This window comes from Ambystoma mexicanum, chromosome 6p (genome assembly GCF_040938575.1).
Source record: "Ambystoma mexicanum isolate Mex_15411 chromosome 6p, UKY_AmexF1_1, whole genome shotgun sequence".
NCBI lineage: Eukaryota > Metazoa > Chordata > Amphibia > Caudata > Ambystomatidae > Ambystoma > Ambystoma mexicanum.
In genome coordinates this window covers 1,335,819,194-1,335,840,413 of record NC_090935.1, presented here as the reverse complement: position 1 = coordinate 1,335,840,413, position 21,220 = coordinate 1,335,819,194, and the positions used below count along the sequence as shown (strand labels likewise).

Here is a 21,220-nt window from a genome sequence, read left to right as displayed (position 1 = left end):
GGGAGACAACAGGCAGAGCCTTCCTGTTGCCTTCCCACGTTAGAAAAAAAAAGACAAAAAAAAAGCACCATCTGGGGAAGGGCTTCGGTTGGCTAGAGCAGCGGGTGGGGATTGTGTATTCTCGCCCGCTGTTCCAGCCACCTGATTGGCTGTGCCCCCTTCCCCGGGTGCAAATAAAAAAGACTTCAAATTAAAACAAAATGTACAACTAACATGGCATGAAGTAGGCTGACCTACTGGAACTTCAGAAAAAAAACTGTGACCTGAAACAAAAACTGCAAGGAATGTTTGGGCAATTACCTTTTGGGTGGGACCCCATCTGAAAGTTACCAGTGGAATTCCCACATGCTGTGCATGCTTCTGTTTATTAAATATGACTGCATACAGTTTAATATAAAACAACACTGATTTCAAAGGAAACCATTTTCTTAAACCCTAAGCTACCAGTTGTTTCCCATCATTTGTTTTTAGTTGTTTTGCTGCAATGCCCCGGCTTTCTTTCCACCTTTGAATATCTTATCCCATGACATATTCCCCAAAATCTTCTTAGTTTGGTAAACTGCGCCATTGAAATAAAATGCCCCCATTGCGCTCTGGGGATTTTGCCTCTGGTAGACACACAGGGCCTCATTACGGGTCCGGAGGTAACCCTGCCAATGCTACCGGTGGGTTGCTGCCGGACCCATAAATATTTACTGGCGCCTGACTTCCCGGTAACACCGGAAGATTACAGCCCCGGTGGCTCAGAAAGTCAGGCGCTTGTTAAATAGAAGTCCCCATTCCCAGGAGTGGGAACACGGAAGCACCGGCACCGTTGCTAACAGTAATGCAGCACTATAATAATTAACTTCCATGCCAAAGTTGAGGAGTGGGCAGTTTAGCAACATTTCCTACAATTGAACTTCCAGGAAATTATATTGTCAGGGTATTTCCATGCCCAATGGGTTTCGAGCTGCTTGCTCAGTTTGAGGATAGTGTTGTTTTTTTACCACATCCTGCCCTCCCCTTTGACGTAGTTGAGTTGATATTGTGACATTACATATGCATTCCGAGAGCCCTTGGGCTAATAGCTCACTCTGCCTTGAGACGCTGTCTGCTTTGTACCCACAGAGGACATAGATTAGCATTATGATATGATGGCGAATACTCAAATTTATATGAACATTGTCTTCTGGGGGAATGGTCATGAGGATCACCTGTTCCGCTACCTTCTGTCACCTCATCAATAGGTTGTTAACCACAAATAGTGATCGCTGGCTCACCTGCTCGCTCCACATCTCACTGTGATTCCTATCAAGGCATTCGCAGTGAAACACAAGATGTTCTCACCAATGAAGTCTCCTCCGACATGGCTTCTGCAGTTCATCGCTTTCCCCAGGGGTGGTGCATCACCTTTAAAAGATTGACACTGATATTCTCCCCACAGTGATTTTTCTCCAGAAGAATGTTTTATTGGGCCGTGATTCCGATGGTCCGATTCACTCTTGCAAGCTTCTTAAAGTGGGCAATGCCTGACATTTCTCCTTCGCATTCAGTGAACACTCACTAACGCCACCCACTCCCCCCTCAGGCTCCTTGTGCTCCTCATGCAAACCTCACCAAGGCAATCCTACTCAGAAAAATATGTCCGGCAGACTCGCCCCATTTTTTTTCCTTTCATAGGTTGCGGGTGGGATTGCTGTTGGTATCAGTTTGTCTTTTCAATCCTGCAAGCTATGACATGGTCATTACTTTGAATTATTTTTCTTCTGGCTTTTCCCTTCTCCTTTCCTTTGGTTGCCATCCTTGAGGCTGTCAAATGTTGTAATATGGATTGTCTTCCTGGACTTCTCTCTACTGACAGGAACTAATTGAAGGTTGTTTAATGTTTCTCGGTTGGTCTCATCGGGATGTCTATCAGCTTCTCGGGCAGAGGTGTCTTTCAAGTTGTCTCACCTTCAGTGCTCTTTTCCCCCCCCACTATGGAAGCTCGGCGGGGCAGAGGCCTAGGGGATCTCGGGCATGGATGTATACAACATTGGACCTCATTACAAGGTTGGTGGTAACCCCGTAACACTGATTCCGCCACCTGATATCCCGGTTAACCTGATAAAAATTTCTGTGGGTATCTATTTTATGTAGTGTGTTCACCATATTCTCTTCTTTCAGGTGCTCTTCAAGCGGGCGTAATTAAAGTTGCTATCTGTCCTTCTCCTCGCTCTGGGTATACATCCACACAGCTGTATACTTTCATCTGCCATTTTAAGACTTCATTCCGCCCTTTGTTGGTCCTCAGACACCCCTTGCCATAGGACTTCAAAGTCTGGATAGATGCAGGCCCTCATAGATCCGTACCCTTCCTTTAGTCCTTATTTCATTGCAAATGGAGGAGATCCAAGGATGGCTTTAATACGTGCCTTTTGGGTCAATCCTCAGGGATGAAAAAAGCATAAATGAGCCCTGGGTTCCTAGTTTTTAGAAGGTCTGCTGTAAGTAATATAGTCTTGGTACCCTAAGGGGACAGATATGAGAGTGGGGCAGTTTTTCTGCACTTGCTGTCGTGGTTAATGAAAGTGGTCACTTTGGGATTCATTTCTATACAGGGAACATTCAACCAATGAAGAGAAACTACTGTTTCTCCTTCTCTGTGGATTGACGATGTGGATTTTGTCCATCCTATTTACTTTTGTTTTTCGAAACAAGGTGCTCCTCTCATTTATCAGTATCTTGTTTTAAACTAACAGAATGCTCAACTTGATGGCAGTTTTCTATTGACACTTATAGATGTCAGCTCTTTTGTTTACTTCTTTCCCACAGATAACATAATACAGTGGTCAACTTTCACTAGGCTTTCCACTATATATATATATATATATATATATATATATATATATATATATAATTTTCAATAACGTCTATGGCCAATTGTACATTAACATTAATCGTTCCCAAAATGGTGGGAGCCCCTCTAACCAGCACAAACAATGTCATATTACCTGTCTCTGGGGCGGTTCCCCCTCAGGAGGATCTACAACCACGATTTAACGATTTAGCTCACTGTACTTTTCACAGAGGAGAAATATTCATTTGTATATTACACTGGCCCCGCCCACAAGAACAGTCCAGCAATGAAATGCCAGGCCTTTCTCCACTGAACAAGAGAAGCATCAGCAACTCCAGACACCTGTTCAGCCTTGTTGGGCATAACAGCAGAGAGTTTTCTAGCATTTCGGTGCTGGACTGCCCTTGGGGGTGGTACCAGACTGATGCGCAAATTAATATTTCTCCTCTGTGAAGGATGCAGTGAGTTAAAACGTGGTTGCAGGCCCTCCTGAATGAGTGGCCAACACCCCATAGAACAGGTTATTTGAGCCATGTTCGTTTTCAGTAGATGGGTCCCACATGTTTGTAAACATTAATAGTTGTTTTATTCCCCATAGTGACAGGTATCTTCTGTTGGTAAAAACTACAATAGAACATGCATTGTGGTCTTCATACGAGATGTTGGGATATTTCATCTTCTCCGGTCCTGTTTTGCAGCGAGGTGTTCACGTTTTTTCGAGAGCTAAAGAAGAGGAAGCGGGACTAATTAAAGGGGCTTTTATGTCCTCGGACTGATGGTGATTGGTTGCCCGGGGGACCAATGCCCTGAGTTTATTGGAAGGCCCCACTTTATGCAGCTCCTCCAAACCTGTTAATTCTACTCATGAAAATCTGTTTAAAGTGTTTTTTCTTTGCTGCTGGGTGAGAATATAAACAGATAATGAATACTATTTGCCTTTGCACTTTCCCGTGCACTTTAAGGTGACCGTTTTTTTGGTTCTCCCCTGTTCCCCTCCCTTTGCCTGGTCACGCTCTGTAACACTTGTTTACAAGCTCGATATAAATGAAATATCATTTCATTTCTTTGTCGTTAATGGTGTCAAATCCCCTCTCGCGATAGTCAGGAGGGTCAGTCATTGGACATTGTGTTGAAAATAAAAACAAATCAGTGAAAAAGGAACCAGACAGAAAATGTAGGCACCAGCTATATATAATTCATAACTCCCACCTGTGCCCTTTTTTCAGTCCCATCCTTTCCCCCGATAAATGTACCAAAACACAGGGGGTGACCTTTCCTCAAACGGAAACACGCTTCATTTGACGTGTGATACGGAGTTGGCAGCCTGACTGTTTATACTTATACGGAAATGGTCCGCGCGCACGCTTCGAGTGCGTACAATGGATAACAAGAAGGCTCGCGCCGCTGGGCAGAGGGTCCCACAGAAGGTGGGGGGGTGGGGTGCGCACTCGCTGACGGGCGCGCGCTACCAGAGCCTGTCCCCCACGCTGCGCACAGCAGTCCCCGGGGCACTGACGGGCAGCAGCAGAGATGGCAGCTCCGCGGAGCCCTGCGCGCTTGCCCCGCGTCCTCCTGGGATTTCTGGTAGGTAGCCCCTACAGACAGTACACGCGGGGTGGAGGGGGAGATGGGGGGGAGGGGGGGTAATAATAGGGCCTCCCAGTCAGTCAGCAAGCCAAACCGTCGCTCTGCACAGGAAAACTAGCTGTGGCATGTTAGTTAACCCGTCACTGGCGCAGTATCTCTGGGTAAATGTCAATATTCCGTTTGAAAGTCTTTTAAGTAATGGGAGGGCGACTGTGGTTTGAAGGAAACAGTAGCACTTCCCCAAGAGCAGGGTCGGGGAGGGTGTGAGTGGTTATTAGTTGGCGTCGCGGGGGTGTGGTGCGCGTTCTCACTGCACTGCCCTGTCCTTGCAGCTCCTCCACGTCCAGCGCGGCTGCGCGTGGCACGACCTGGACAACTGCGACTACGACTGCTGGCCCCTGGACAGGCCCGACGAGTTCAACATGATAGAGTGCGGAGGTAAGTCGCGGCCCCTCGCCTGGCGCAGAGGCACAGCGCCCCCTGCAGGGCAGGACTCACGAACGCGCTGATCGCTGACGCTCAAAAGTGTAGCCATGCCACTAGCAGTGTTCTGGCCATAAGTACAGACTAGCGGCGGAGTGTATTTCAAGCAGCAAGAAATAACGGGACCCTTGTCTATTAAATGTCATAAAATTGGGGCATCGAGTATTACTTTTTTGAGGGTTTTAGATTATTTTAATTTGCATCACTATTTCCTCTGCATCGGGCCCTAGGCTAAATCCTGCAAATATAGCTAGGAGAAAGGGTTGGCAAAATGGTCCTATTTTTTGTGGTCCTATTTTTTCATAATTGTATGGGCTCTATTTCACTAATTTGACCAAGAGCTGTGCGCAAAGGGCGAAAGTCAAACAAAATGCCCTTCGATCACCAAAATAGAACAATATCCGACAACAAGTAAGAGCCACAAAACACAACGCAATAATTTGGGCTGCTGTGAAGGAAACAAGATGACGCAATACAGCTTTCTTCTCGAGACAGCTAACACTGCGTCGTCGCGTAACAGTAACACACGCCTACCCACGCTCGACAAATTACAACAAAATAATAACGTAGTTCCATAATTCATGTTAAACAACGAGCGGCAGTGCTCGCACAGAGCGCACCTGCAGGGCGGCGCAGTTAGTACAAAACCCGCACCGACCCTCTAACCAAGGGCGCTCTCAGCTCCCCACAAAGGCACAGAGAGGCGCTCTGGAGATATTTGCACCTCCAGAGCGGAGCGGAGTAGTCTTTCACGACGTTTCTAGTGTACAAAAGTATACACGCCATCTTAATAGCTGTGTATGTGGAAATATAAGAAGGCAGTCAACAACCTTCCTAGTTCAAACAGGCAAAAGGAGACGCTCATCCGAGTTTCTTTTAAGCAAATACCAGCAATTGCATATGAAAAGACGCTATCAGGATTACAAACACCATTGCAAAGTAAAACATGCACGCCAGCATGCTCCATCTTTCGTGATCCGTAATGCATCACGTCCACTGCTATTAATGGAAGTAAAGAAGTGCAGACACTTGCCATTCGAGGCTTAAAATGGGCCGTGCCTAATTTTAAGACTGGAATGGTCTTAAAATCGCCTTCACGCCGGAGTACGTCCAGGGCTCATTGACCCAACTCGGTTAACCTCACACTGTGCCCCAGTCCATTTTCATAGTTCTCCATTTGTCTCAAATTCTATAAGTGTGTCTCCCTCTTCGAGTCTCATTATCTATTTGTGTCCTTTTCTATGTGTCTCTCTGCCCACACTCCCGTTTCAGCCATGACCTCACGTCCTCTTTAACTCTCCGTGTACTTGGACAAAACTGTAAAAAAACGCCATACGTTTCATAGATGGTTCACGTGGCAACATTACACAAAATAGGAGCACTTGAAATTATTTTCATGGGGTGCTGCCACAATCTATCCATGCCAGTAATTGTCACTTTGAATCAAATGCATGAAGCACTTCATGTATATGGTTTAAAGTGACCATTATTGGAATAGACAGGTTGCGGCAGCAGTCCTATGCATGCGATTTAAAGTGACCATTACAGTAATGGCCATTTTAAATCACATGCCTGAAGGCTAAAGCACTTCGTGCATATGATTTAAAATGACCATTACTTGCATAGATAGCACAACCTAGCTATGCCAGTAATGATCTCCTTAGATCACATGCATGAAGCTGGCCCTACAACCAGTGGTGGCTGGTGAATTGTTTAATTGGAGCGGTGTAAATATTTCCCACAAATCTGCCAGAGTCACTGAACATAGCGAGGGAGCCTGTACTAATCAAGTAGCTTCAGGGGCACAGAGGTATAATATTGGGTTAACATGGTGCACCATACAGCACACTTTCTGGGGGTGGAAAAAAAGCCAAACAGTTTGCACTTGGTTTTGTAGGGTATCTCCAATCCAAAAATGCAATAGATACAAGTCACCAACATTACATAGGAGCATTTTACAATGCATTTTCATGATGCCTTTGCATACAGTATATGCCAGCATAACATTTTTTTTTACACTGGCTGTGCCCATACATTTCAATGTTGGGTGCACCTATTATTGCTAGAATTCCTATATAAGAACATACTCATGTTTGCTTTGCATATAATACCAGTAATGATAATATAAGAAAACACATCTACACTGGCTCTGCCAAGACATGACAGTATCCCAACAAAAGAACATACTCCTGTTGGTTTTGCCTTAATAAATAACATGTTGAAATAAGAACATATGTCAAAACCTTCTACACAATGTATTCCAGTCTAGACATGTACTAACACTTACCAATTTTGCTTTATTTTTAATGCTCATTAAAACATGCCCCGCGACAGTAAGAAATAGCTAGATTGGCTGCATCAAAATGCCATTCTAGCCACTTAATGACACATAACATTCTTATTTTATAATAGTTGCGCAAAATAACATACCATGCCACAGTAAGAAATAGCTAGACTGGCTGCACCAAAACATCAGTCTAGCCAAGTAATAACACATACCATGCTTGGTTTATCATGGATGCCCAGTAAAAGAAAAGTCGGGCCACAGCAAGAAAGGGCTGTCTGGCTGTCCCAAAAAAACAGTGTAGCTGAATAATAGTACTTAACATGCTTTCATTATTACAGATATCCAGTACAAAAAGGGTCATACCACAGTAGGAAAAGGCTAGACTGGCTGCCCCAAAATGCCACTCTAGCCACGTAATAACACTTAACATGCTTGCTTTATCAGACGCCCAGTAACATAAGTCATGACACAGTAAGACAGGATTAGACTGGATGACCCAAAATGCCATTATAGCCAAGTAATAATACTTATCATGCTTGTATTATCATAGATATTAAGTACATAAAATGTCATGCCACAGTTAGAAAAGGCTAGACTGGCTGCCCCAAAATGCCAGTCTAGCCACATAATAACACTTAACATGCTTGCTTGCTTTATCAGATGCCCAGTAGCAAAAGTCATGCCACAGTAAGAAATGGCTATAATGGCTGCCCCAAAATGCCAGTCTTGCCACATAATAACACACCATCCTCTCTTTTATCAACCACTGGTATTAAGCGATTTATAATAGAACAATTATAATTTTTATGGTCACTTTATATCACATGCACGACGGCTCAAGCACTTCAGGCATGTGAGATAAAGTGACTATTACTGGCACAGATAGGTTTTCACAACCTATCTATGCCAGTTACAGTAAATCACATGCATGAAGCTACTGCCACAACCTATCTTTGCCAACAGTCTCTGCAAGGGGTTTAGAATGACCAATCATACAATCTGTATGGTTGGCTACTCTAAATCCCTTACAGAGATGATACAGACACATGCACATGGGTACACACACACTCACACACTCTCCAACATACAAGTTTATACACACATGCACAGCTTGACTCACTCAATCAGGTATTCATGCATACACAGGCATACAATGCATTACATTCAAACACATACATACATACATACATATACATTCATACACAAACAACACTTACTCTTCTTCAGGGGCTCTGCACACGGAACACAGCCTGCACATGTGAAGTATGCAGGAGCGCAGCACCATTGCGCTCAGTCCCTCCTGCGCACGCCGGCGCCGCCTGTAGCAACACCAGCATGGTTGCCACGGCAACCCTGTGAGTCGCATGCCAATTGCAGAGTGCTAGTCACAGATTTATTTTTTTAATATCATCAGGTCAGGCGCTCTGACTGCCAGCTGGGCTGAAAAAAAGACCCTGTGAGTGGCGCGCTGCACTCGTCGGCTCGCTACTCACAGGGTTGTTTTTTATTAGGGCTGGTGCTCAGTCAGTATCAGTCTTGACTGAGCATCAGCCCTGCGGGCAGCTCAGGGTGTTTACCAGACACCAGGGGGCAGCTAAGGGAGCAGCTGATCCCCCACACCTCCTGGCTCTGCCCCTGCTCAGCTTACTGTCTCCACAAAGCTGTCACACAGTGCTGGCCTCAAAATTCCACTATTGTGAGTGAACAATGCTAAACCCCTTTTTCCTAGGCCCGTGCTTTTGAAAATCCTGAACTGGTCCCCAAGAGCTGGCACTCCTCCCTAACGCCCCACTCCTTAATTGTTTGTGTGTGGATGGTTGGTGCCTGGGAGGCAGTGGCCTTGAAGACGTATGCTGCTTCCCCCACCACAGCTTCTGTCTTCCTCCTTGCTCCTGTACCTGCTCTGCAAACAGAAGACCACCTGCGCAGCCAAAATGTGGTAACCTGGTTCCTGTATTGAAGTATCATGCTGGATTCTCTGTTGTATGCAAGAACCTTTATTGCAGTTCCACAGGCAAGTCCCTTGAAATTTGTGGGATACTTGATGCATAGACAGATACCCACACCAGTGGACCATCCACACCCCAGCCAGCTCTCACTTCAACTGTCACTCCCAGAACACTCACCAGGGATCCACAAACATTGCACACTGACATTCCATTCATGCATCCACACATTCTGACAAGCAGACCACTACACCGTTAATCTCCAATCTGAGCCTCAATGTAGTTTTTGCAGCAATCTGTCTTGCTGCTAGTTTAACACCTACGAGCAATACTATTGTTTATGATGGTAAAATCTATTTGAATGTATTCCTCTTCTGCCTAATCAAAACCCTCGCATTTCCAACACATTTGGTCCTCATTACAAGTGAGCCGGCCCGGAAACAAGGTGCCAGTATCAACGTTACCGGCACATTTTAAGGACCAGTCCACTTCGTGTCTGCTGGTAGGTGCTGTGAACTACCGGCAGGCCTGACCTGCCAGTTGTTCAGGTCCATACCGGCATATAAATCACTGACGCACCGGCATCCTTAACGGTGCCAGTGCTTCATTGTTTCCATTCCCACAGAGTCGTATTGGACTCCGTGGGAATGGCAATTTACCGTTCCGCAACCGCCCGCAATATACCGGTATTACCAGGATATCGAGCGGCGGAAGCGGTTAGCCGAGGTTGCCAGCAACCTCGTAATCATGGCCATTGTCATGTTCCCTTTGTCCAAAGTATATGGCAGTAATCTACCAGTGTAAGAAGACATATTTCTGCTGCCCATTAATGCAAAAGATGCAATTGTAAGAACCCATGTCCATGTTTGCTTTGTCAGAATATGCCAGTCACTTGGGTAACAACCCACTAATTTTCATATTATAGCAAGTAATGCATTTAAAGAAAACATGAGCATGTTGCCTCTGCCAATATATGCTAGTATCCCCATGTTAACAACAACCTCATGTTTGCTTTGCCCATGTAGCCAGTAATTCCACTTCAAGAAAATATGTCAATCGTGGCGACCCAAATATGTGGCAAAACTCTCACAGTTACATCCTTTTTATTGCTTTCCAAAGCCATTCATGCCTTTGTAAGAAAACATGTCCATGATGGCTGTAGCAATATGTGCGAGTATCCCATGTAATCATACTCTCATGTTTGCTTTGGCCATACAAACACTAATGCTGTTGTAAAACAGCATCTCTATAATGGCTGCACCCATATGAGCCTGTGTCTCCATGTAATTATGCTCTCAAATTTGCTCTGGCCATGTATGCGCTAATGCTGTAGTAAGAAAACATGGCCATGCTAGCTGCACCAATATGTGCCGGTATCTCCACATAATTAATTACACACTCATATTTGCTTTGCCCCTTTGACCAGTAATGCTATTGTAAGCAAATGTGCAATGCTTGTTGTGCCATTATGTGCGGGTATCCCTAGGTAAATACACCCTCAAGTTTGCTTTGCCCATATAGCCTGTGATGCCATTGTAGGAAAACTTGTGCATTTTAGCTACGGTAATATGTGCCAATATCCGCATGCAATTACACCCTCATAATTGTTTTGCTGATGTAGCAAGTAATGCCATTGTAAGAAAAAATATTCATGCTGGCTGCACCAACATGTGCTAGTATCCCCACATAACAACATGCTCATGTTTGCTTCGTCCATATTTGCAGAAATTACATCATAAGAAAGCATGTCCATGCTGGCGGCACCAACCAGGAAGCAGGGGGAGGTGTCAATCAAACTCATATTCCTGGGTCCTGGTGTGCACCGTAGAACAGCAGGAAGCCACTGCCTAGGATCCTTCTAACGTAAAGAGATGCCCTTACATATTTATCAGGTGTAAATACCCCAGCCAGCATGGCGAATGGGACATGCAAGAATGGGGAAGAAAAACAACCCTGACTTCACATGGCTCGTCATGCATAGCTGGGGTACTCCATATAAGGGAATAGCTTGTTTCTCCATACATAGCTGACCCAGGATCAGTTCTACAGCTGCAAGTTGGGTGGCTTCTTTTGAGCCCCCCAAGTCCGTTGTCATAACTGTAGAACTATAAATGTATCTAATCCCATGAATTATCCACTTTCATTCCAAATGGAAACCTAAACTACTCAAATCAATATTTGTTCTAAGTCCCTAGCATGTTCCAAAGTTGATGCTCTTTGAAGTCACACAAACAAAATCCTACCTAAAATGCATACGTGAAATAGAACAACTTTCATTAACACACTCAAATTATAACTGATTTCATACAAAGAAGAACAGTGGTATCACCTGTGAAGTTGAGCGAAGGGCACGTGCTGATTGCACTCTTAGGGTGTTGTTTTCCAGTCCCCTGGAGTGCTAAAACTATTTTCAAAATAGTGGTAATTGCAGGGGACCACAAATGCGTACACTTTCACAATGAAATGCAATAAATCATGCAAATACAGGCACAGCTGTGTTCATGTGCATTGTTTGTAGTGCACAAAAGTGTAAATTCTACCTGCCAGGCTTAAATGGACTTCTCTAGAATCAGCCAGTTAGCATTAAAACTAGCATCACAATCAGATGTTATGTTAGTGAAATTTACACAGCCAGCCACTGTCATTTGCATGGTGCCTAGGAACATTTTCTGGCATCAATGCATTCCATTTTGGCAGGCGATGCTAATAGGACAGTCAGAAATGTAACTTTATTCCCTCACCAGTGCACCCTGTCAAAAACGTCAAAATCCTTATGCCTGATTCTGAGGTGCGTGCTGTGAGAAACCAAAGGGTGTCTCGCTTGCTAGTCCTCCTGGATCTCTCTCTCTTAGGTTGTCATGAACCGCTGTCTGCGTCCCTTCTGGACTTCGTGGTCCCTGACACATAGGGGATTGAACTCAGTAATACTTCCAACATGGCCGCTTGATGCGGAACGCTGCTTGCCAGTCTCTGCGTTAAACGCTCTACGTTCTACAAAACAGACACGCCACCGCGGCTCTGCGCGTCTCAACTCTACTGCTCGCCGTAGCTGGACGTGAGCTGCAGGGACGTCATTTCACCAAAATGCCATGGGTAGCAGAAGTGACATCACATGACCCTTGACCCCCTGATGACATCACAGGAAGTGATGTCATTTGACCCCACCTCGAAGTGATATCGCGGGAAGCGATGGAACACAACCTTTCACCCGTTGACAAAACAGGAAGTGGCATCACATTGCATTGTACAATATGAAAGATATGGTTACGATATCACTATAATGTGATGCACATTTCATACAAGAATGCATCGCCATATGTATCCTTAAGATCAGTGTGTATAGGCCCCTATCACCAAATTATTGTGAATGCAAGCAGAAATCCATGACCAAATGATAATGATGCTTTATTATATAGCACTTGCGCTTAAGTGCTTTATATAGAAAAAATATACACCCAATATCACCCAACCTGTGTTGGTACTCATTTATCGACCTCAGAAGCATGAAAGGCTGAGTTGAGGCGTTTAAGAATAGACTAAATCAGTGACTCATCCCCTGAAGTGTACCTGAAATAAACCTTTAATGAGTCTAGCAATAATTGCATGGAATTCCAGAAAGACACATTATTTGATATTCCTATTCTTTCCTATTTAGGGTCAGTGCTGAAAGTGTTAGACTTGTGGCACTCCTGTATTTTTCTTCCTTTTTTAAGGGGCCTGAACAAGAAAGCCAGCCACCTCAGAAGTAAAGGGCCACATGGTGGAGCTTGCATTACAAAAAAAAATTGAAAAGTACTTTTTAAGTTTTTGTTTTTTTAGAGGTCGCAATGGAGACCACAGTGGTCGCAATTGCGACCTCTGGCGACCCCTAAATGATGTCCCTGGTGAGCTGCCGGAGTTCGCTCGGGGCTATTTTCCTGATCTCTCTATTCCCGGTTCCTTGATTCCTCCTCCTTTTCCTTTCATCCCTCAAACTTACCAAAATTTCCTGGATTTTCGCCCGCGCTCGAGCCACGGGTTCCGTGCCTTCGCGCGCGGACATTGTTCCTTCCTGGTTCCGTCCTGGACAATCTGAACGAAGCACGCTGGAATCCGAAAACCCGCGTGTGGGCTTATATAAATCCCGGACCGTGCGGAGGAAGTCACAAAAGAAGGTTGCAAGCAAACAGGAAAGACAGGTGAGAAGTGGAGAGACTTGTGACAGATTGAGACGCCTAAAAATCAATACGGATAGAGGGACGGAAGCCGCGGTTCAAGACCTCATGCAAGGCATGCAGGAACTCACCACAGAAGTTCAAAACCTTAAGGCTGAGAATGCTGCCTTAAAGCAGCTGGTATTGTCTCGTGATTCTGCTACCAAGGAAAGTGTGTTATTGGGAGGAGTGGTGGACAAATATGGTGGCTCTCCAAAGACTTTTCGTGCTTTCCTTGATTCGTGCTTGGTGCATTTCACCTTCAAGCCCTACTACTTTTCCACCCCTAGAGCAAAGATGGGGTTTATGATATCACACCTCACTGGCAACGCATTAACCTGGGCAACTCCCCTAGTCAATTCGGGCAACGCCCTCCTGGATGATTACAATGGATTCAAGGAAGCCCTAAAGGCCATGTTTGATCGTCCTGAGCAGGTTTACAGCGCTCAGGAACGTCTACCTGATTTTCAACAAGGATCCCAGGATATGCTTACCTATGTCACCCGTTTCAAACAACTTATGAAGGAAGCTAATTGGTCCCAAAAGGCTAGCTTCACTCTCTTTCGCAGAGGCTTGAATGAAGAAATAAAGGAGGAGCTCGCCCTAATTCCTTCCAGGCCCTCTTGGACCTTTCCTTGCAAATTGATTTTCGAATCCAGGAAAGAAAGGCGGAGAAAAAGAAGTCAAAACTATAATTCCAAAAAGCTGTCATAGACACCCTTCTAGCCCAGAACCCGCAGTTTCTCTGACCTCAGATCTAGAACCCACGCAACTGGGGGCATTCCGTGGACCCATTACCCCTCAAGAAAGGATGCGCTGTATTCACACTGGTCTCTGCATGTATTGCGCCTCCGATAAACATCTTGTCAGAGAGTGCCCTATTGCTCCTCCACAGCGTTCGGGAAACGCCAGCTCCCGATCCTAGATGGGGCACAGTTTCGGGAGAATGATGTCAGCTCCACATCAATTCCTTCCTTGAACTCTCCTGGACCAAACAAGCCTGTGATTCTTCAGGCCTTTCTATCGCCTTCCAAGAAAGAATCTTACACCATTCTGGCATTAGTGGATTGCGGAGCCATGGGTATATTCATAGATCATGATTGGGTCACTACTCACAACGTTCCACATGAAACTAGAGAGACAATGCAACCAGTAGAGGCAATTGATGGAAGACCCCTATCTTCAGGACCCATAACCCTTCAAACTAAAGAGATCCTGCTCTCTATAAATCACCATCAAGAGAGGATCAAATTTGACATCATAAAATCTGCCCACTATCCGATGGTTCTAGGCATGCCCTGGTTACAGAAGCATAACCCCTACATCAATTGGGCAGCAGGCTTCTTGTTTCTTGGTTCTGAACACTGTATGTCCCACTGCTTATTTCTAGATTCCTTACCAAAGTCCTCGGAAAACTCACAAGAAATCCAGCAGAGTCCAGTCACTGTCTCTAACAACATCCGAATTCCCAGGGCCTATCAGCCTTACATAGATGTATTTTCGACTGCCATAGTTCAAGCTCTTCCTCCTCACAGACCTGAGGATTGTGCCATCGATACTGAGCCTTCAGCAGTGATCCCTTTCGGGAGAATGTTTATTTTATCAGAACCTGAAAAAAGGGCCCTCTGGGAATACCTGGATACTAACTTGGGAAATGGCACCATACGACCATCCAAGTCCCCGTCGCGCGCTTCGTTATTTTTCGTTCCCAAGAAAGATACCAAGGAGCTTAGACCATGTCTAGATTACCGTGGCCTTAACCAGTGTACTCTCAAGGACTGCTACCCATTGCCTCTCATCGCGGATATCCTGGAAGCATTAAGAGGTGCAGTAGTATTCACAAAATTAGATCTCAGGGGTGCCTACCATCTAATTCGTATAAAGGAAGGTGACGAATGCAAAACAGCCTTTAGAAGACCTTTTGGCCATTTTGACTACCTGGTTATGCCCTTCGGACTTGCTAATGCCCCAGCGGTCTTCCAAAGTTTTATGGACCGGGTGTTTTCTGACATGCTGTTCCTCTTCGTCATTGTATATCTGGACGACATACTGATATACTCCAAGGACTATCTGAAACATGAAGATCACATAAAGGCAGTTTTAAAACATCTACGTGAACATAAGCTCCTGGTCAAACCCGAGAAGTGTCTTTTCCATGTATCAACTATTCACTATCTTGGATTCGTTCTTAGCCCTAAGGGGATTGGAATGGAACCCTCAAAGGTAGATTCCATTCTATCCTGGCCCGTTCCAACTACTGTAAAACAAATTCAATGCTTTCTGGAGCTTGCTAACTTCTATCGGAAATGTATACCAGCCTTTTCAAAGATTGTACATCCTATTGTTACATTGCTAAAGGAGGATACCCCCTTTCAGTGGACCTCAGCCCAAGATACGGCTTTCCAACGCTTGAAGTCGGAGTTTACACAAGCTCCCATCTTAGCTCAACCGACATTGATCGCTCTTTTCTTGTGGAAACTGATGCCTCCAACTACGCCATCGGGGCAGTCCGAAAACAGGAACTTGATGATAAGTTAGAACACCCCATCACCTATCTTTCTCACACCTTGACTCCCAGTGAAACTCATAATTCCGTCCTGGAAAAGGAACTGCTAGCCCTCCGCCAAGCCTTCACTGATTGGCGTCATCTTCTCCTGGGAGCCAAACACCTGGTACAGGTCCGCACAGACCATCGGAATCTTCAAGTCCTGCAATCCCTAGAATGTAGAAACAGTCGTCAAGCCCGTTGGGCCTTCGTTTTTTCTCAATATCAGTTTCAAATCCATCATGTCCCTGGAACACACAACATAATAGCCGATGCCTTATCCAGACGTCCTGATTACAAAACCCTTGAAGATCTGACTTTTCCTAAGATGTTTCCCCACACAATATTTGTTGCCCAAGTAATCACCCTCCTGGAGGATATTCAAATTCAAACTCAGTCCTCTGAAACCTGGAAGGAGTTTAAGAGAAACAATCGATGGAAACTCAAGACAAGGGACGGATATCTGTTCAAGGACAATCGCTTGGTCATCCCCACTCCTGGACTGCGGCAAAAGATCACAAACCTATGTCATGATACTTTTCATTCAGGACACAGTGGCATCACCAACACCCTCCGTTCAATACAAAGACAATTTTGGTGGCCGAGGATGAAAGAGGATGTCCGGATCCATGTCCAGGCATGTGCAGTCTGCAATCAGAACAAACATGATAATAAGAAACCAGCAGGTCTACTGCTTCAACCAGCAATACCAATAAGACCCTGTGAATTCATTGCCATGGATTTTATCGTGGAACTACCATCTTGCAGGGGATACACAACTATCATGGTTACCATTGATTTGTTCACTCATATGGCTCATTTTACACCTTTATACAAACTGCCATCCTCATCTGAACTCGCCGGAATCTTCCTGGAACACATATTCCAGCTTCATGGGCTACCCTCCAAGATCATTTCTGACCGAGGACCCCAATACATATCCCAGTTCTGGAAACAATTATGTTGTATACTGGGAATCCAACGTGCCTTGTCCTCAGGTTATCACCCACAGACCAATGGAGCCACTGAACGTGTAAACCAAACTCTGCAAAAGCATCTTCGTTGCTTCGCCACCAAGGTCCAGGATAATTGGTCACTCTTAATACCTGTGGCCGAATTCGCTTACAACAATTTGGATCATTCAGCTATCAACACCAGTCCTTTCTCCTGTAGTCAAGGATTTCATCCTTCAGTTCTACCTTCCATTCTCCCACACCCTACCCCAGTTCCTACGGTTGATTCCTGGATTGAAACCCTTATTAATGTACACAAAGAAACAAAGGAACACGTAGAAAAGGCCCGAAAAGACGTTAAACATCATGCCGACTCCAAAAGAAGACCTGGGCCTTCTTACTCAGTAGGCGATAAAGTCTGGTTATCCTCGAAACTTCTTCCTCGACATCTGCAACCAAATAAACTGGCTCCCAGGTATTAAGGGCCCTTTCTATAAAATAAATCGTCAATCCAGTGGCCTTTCGACTTCGGCTACCAGAATCATGGAAAAGGATCCATCCTGTCTTCCACACCTCTATTGAAACCATATGTTCAGCCCTCTCGAACTGCTCCAAGATCTACCCCAGTGATTATCAATGACCAACTCGAATATGAGGTTTCCAGAATCTGTGACTCTAGATACCAACGTGGTCAACTACAATATTTGGTTGAATGGAAAGGGTACCCTCCCAGTGAGCGCACCTGGGAACCCGTGTCAAACGTGAATGCTCCCAGGCTGATTCGAAGATACCATCTTATACGTCCGGGCAAACCCAGAGGAGCTGGACTTCAGAGGAGGCATACTGTCATGAACCGCCGTCTGCGTCCCTTCTGGACTTCGTGGTCCCTGACACATAGGGGATTGAACTCAGTAATCCTTCCAACATGGCCGCTTGATGCGGAACGCTGCTTGCCAGTCTCTGCGTTACATGCTCTACGTTCTACAAAACAGACACGCCCCCGCGGCTCTGCGCGTCTCAACATTACTGGTCGCCATAGCTGGACGTGTGCTGCCAGAGTTCGCTCGGGGCTATTTTCCTGATCTCTCTATTCCCCGTTCCTTGATTCCTCCTCCTTTTCCTTTCATCCCTCAAACTTACCGAACCTTCCTGGATTTTCATCCGTGCTCGAGGCACGGGTCCCGTGCTCCGCGCACAGACATTGTTCCTTCCTGGTTCCATCCTGGACAATCTGAACGAAGCACTCTGGAATGCGAAGACCCGCGCGCTGGCTTATATAAATCCCGGACCGTGTGGAGGAAGTCACAAAAGAAGGTTGCAAGCAAACAGGAAAGACAGGTGAGAAGGGGAGTGACTTGTGACACAGGTGGCCAGGGCACAGCCATCGCCTTTGATCCAGACACTGGGGTAGCCCAGTGCGGGAGGATCACCTGAGTGAGGGATCGTTGGGGGTGGGGGTCAGACAACCGATGGTGAGACGCAGTATTCCCCCTTACCGTGCCATACCCCATCCTATTTTATAGGATTCTTCAACATCCCAACCCCCCCCCTTTCTACACAAACACTGGGCAGAGGAAGAGGATGACTGAGAATAAAAAGGCTAACCCTTACATATCTCATTGGACATGTCCCATTAATCAGGTCAGGCAAAGTCAGACACTTAATCTTAGTCACATACATCTGATGGCTATTAGCTCCCCCCACATGGATAAAAGGCAGAACATAGAGACACACTCTGAGCAAGGTGAGACACGAGAAGGAGCCTATCTTCCGGGGCAAAGGCGAACCCACTGGAGCAGGACCACCGATCGAGGTACTAGAGCAAGGGATAGAGAGACCCTGAAGTTCCCTGCAGGAAGTCGTTGCCTCCGGGAAACCGCAAAGGGTACGCAGAAAAAGCCAAATCCCAGGTGAGAAGAAGCCTGCCTTGTGTTTCAAGGATGCCAGCGACCATCCCGGGTGAATGGCAGAGTTGGGGAGGCGAGGCCAAGCCTATGGTATCAACATTGACTCGTGAATCAAAGCCACAGAGAATAGAAAGGAATACACACAACCAGTGAGATAGTGAAAAACATGAAAGGCCGGTTTCTGTCAAGGAAAAATTGAAGCTGCATTGTGTCTCTTACAATTGATGGTTGCGCGCATGCTGATGAGATGTGAAAGAAAGCAAATTAGTAATGGACTTTAAAGATTCTGATAACTGTGAAGTCAGTGATACAGAGGAGCGGAGTGGTCCAGCGAAAGTTAGTAGCCTACTTGAAAGTCTCAGTGAAATGTTTAATGTCTTGTTAAAAAGCGGCAAGCGAACAAACTCTGAAATCTTCAATGGTCAAGATTAATCCCATCGAAAGGGGAAGTTAAAAAGTGATTGCTTTAAGAGAAAGATCCCTTTGAACTTTGTTGATTGTGTTATGGAACTACCAAGACCAAGAGACACTTGGGCAAATACCATACAGGATAGATGAAGTGAAAGTCGAAGTGGTCCTGCGGAAGTCTATGGAAAAAGCCTTGCACATTCCAAAGTCTTCAACATCAGTAAAAGGTCCCAACCCGTCCGAGGGAGATCTGGAATATGAAGTAAGTCAGGGGAAGGGAACCCCTAACAAGTGTAAATAAAGCTTGGGGAAGGAAACCCCTGCAAGTGCTGTGATTGCAAGGTGCAAGCTGTGACATTGAATCAGGTACTTTTTTTGTTGAGAGGTCAGAGCCCGACAAAGGGAGACCTACGTGAACATTTGTTGAACTGTGAAAGAACTTTTGGAAAACTGGAATAAGCGACTTTAACTTGGGAAGCCTCGACCCACATTTTGAACTCTTTTTTTTCTTGATAACTTGAGCCAGAGTGTGTCATCCTGTTTACGGAGTACGCCTTACTCCGTGCTGTCCAACGTGGGGAGGAGAGCTGACTTAGCCACCTTGATCCTTTATGTTATAACACTGACTTTCCTTTGCATATACATTCCCCTTTACACACATTTTGTATAAGAGATAGGGAAGTCATTATATTTTGATAGTATAGGCCATTTTGATTTGACATAGACTGACTAGGACTGTGTTGTCTTTATTATTTGATGGTAGAAACTACTCCCATCATAGCTATAGGGCAAAGTAGGAGTTTTTCCAAACCCCACAAATTGAATAAAGGTTTTGAAACTTGTAACTCTTATGTCACTGTCATACTTGTGATAACATGCCTCCCTTACAGTGCAAATGTAAAAATGATGCCCCTCTCAAAGGAGGAACACTTTACTTACAAACACCATTTTCTGGTGCAGAAAGATTGCAGTGCAGAGACATGAAGCTTCAGCTTTTGCATGTGCATGATTTATGTCTTGACAAAAGCCCTAGCAACCACCAGAAATGCAGGGCAGCGACATGGAGGGGATTCTCCTCCCAGCAGCACTGGTTTAGCATGACAAAAAAGGAGTAACAATATGGAACCTTTGAGGTGCCGTTAAACTACACTGCAGTTTCCCTTTGTAAACAATGCATTTCTTAGACTACAGCACCAATTTTCTAGTTTGATGTAAGTTTAAGAAAATGTTCTTAAACTAGAAAAGTGGTAATCTATCAAGAAATGCTCGCAATATCACTGGAGCACATGTTTCTCCCACAACTTGTGATTTTAGCGGCTTTTGCTGCAGCAAAGCATGACATCTCCCCTCCGATATTTCCACCCACCTCAGAATGATGGTGCTGGAAACCTGAAAGGAGAATGTCATATTTCCACACACTTATTATCACAAGCTCAGAATCAGGCACCTAGTGTGGTAAAGCATGAGTTAAAACATGCATAAATCTTTTACACATGTTTTAACACGTTTTGTCATCCAGGGCCTGATTCTGAGATCCGTGTAAAATAAGAAGTGTGTCATTCCATGATGGAAAGACACTTTTCTTGTTTGCTCTATATTTATAACGGTAGAGAATATGGAGCAAACAAGAAAAGTGTCTTAACTTTGCATCAGGTAATGACACTTTTACTATTATACACAGAGCTCAGAATCAGGCCTGGAGTGGCATTTTGTTACGCCTCCAAAACATTAATTTCAACGTGCCACGCCATTGAATACAAGCCAGCTGTCGGTGCTGGACATCCTCCTAAAACCTTAAAACCACACTGCACATCCCTGGATACAGCTTCCTTTGCTTTCAACTACATCTGGCACAAAATGCAAACCACTTTCCTTTATCCACAAGTCAGTTTAAGGCCAAGGCTCCTCCTACCTTCAGCCATGAATTAAGGTAAAAAGCACATGCCATCAGCAACCGAGCCACCAAACCTGGACTCCTCAGTGTCTCAGGATTTCTGGAGCAATGTCTTGGAGTCAGGAGATTCACGGTACAAGACCCAGGGCTCTGGCACCCACACTCTCACCCTTGCAAAGACTAGAAGAAATGTGTT

At 45.2% G+C, this 21,220-nt stretch overlaps 1 protein-coding gene across 1 annotated transcript in view; it reads left to right on the top strand.

Annotated features, from left to right (window-relative positions):
- The first annotated feature begins 4,351 nt into the window (after positions 1-4,351).
- LOC138510826 (atrial natriuretic peptide receptor 1-like) overlaps positions 4,352-21,220 on the top strand; it is a 488,764-nt gene continuing 471,895 nt past the window's right edge. The window contains exons 1-2 of the mRNA XM_069626514.1: positions 4,352-4,405; positions 4,741-4,846. Of these exons, the coding sequence (XP_069482615.1) occupies positions 4,352-4,405; positions 4,741-4,846 (160 nt within the window). The remainder of the gene's footprint in view (positions 4,406-4,740; positions 4,847-21,220) is intronic.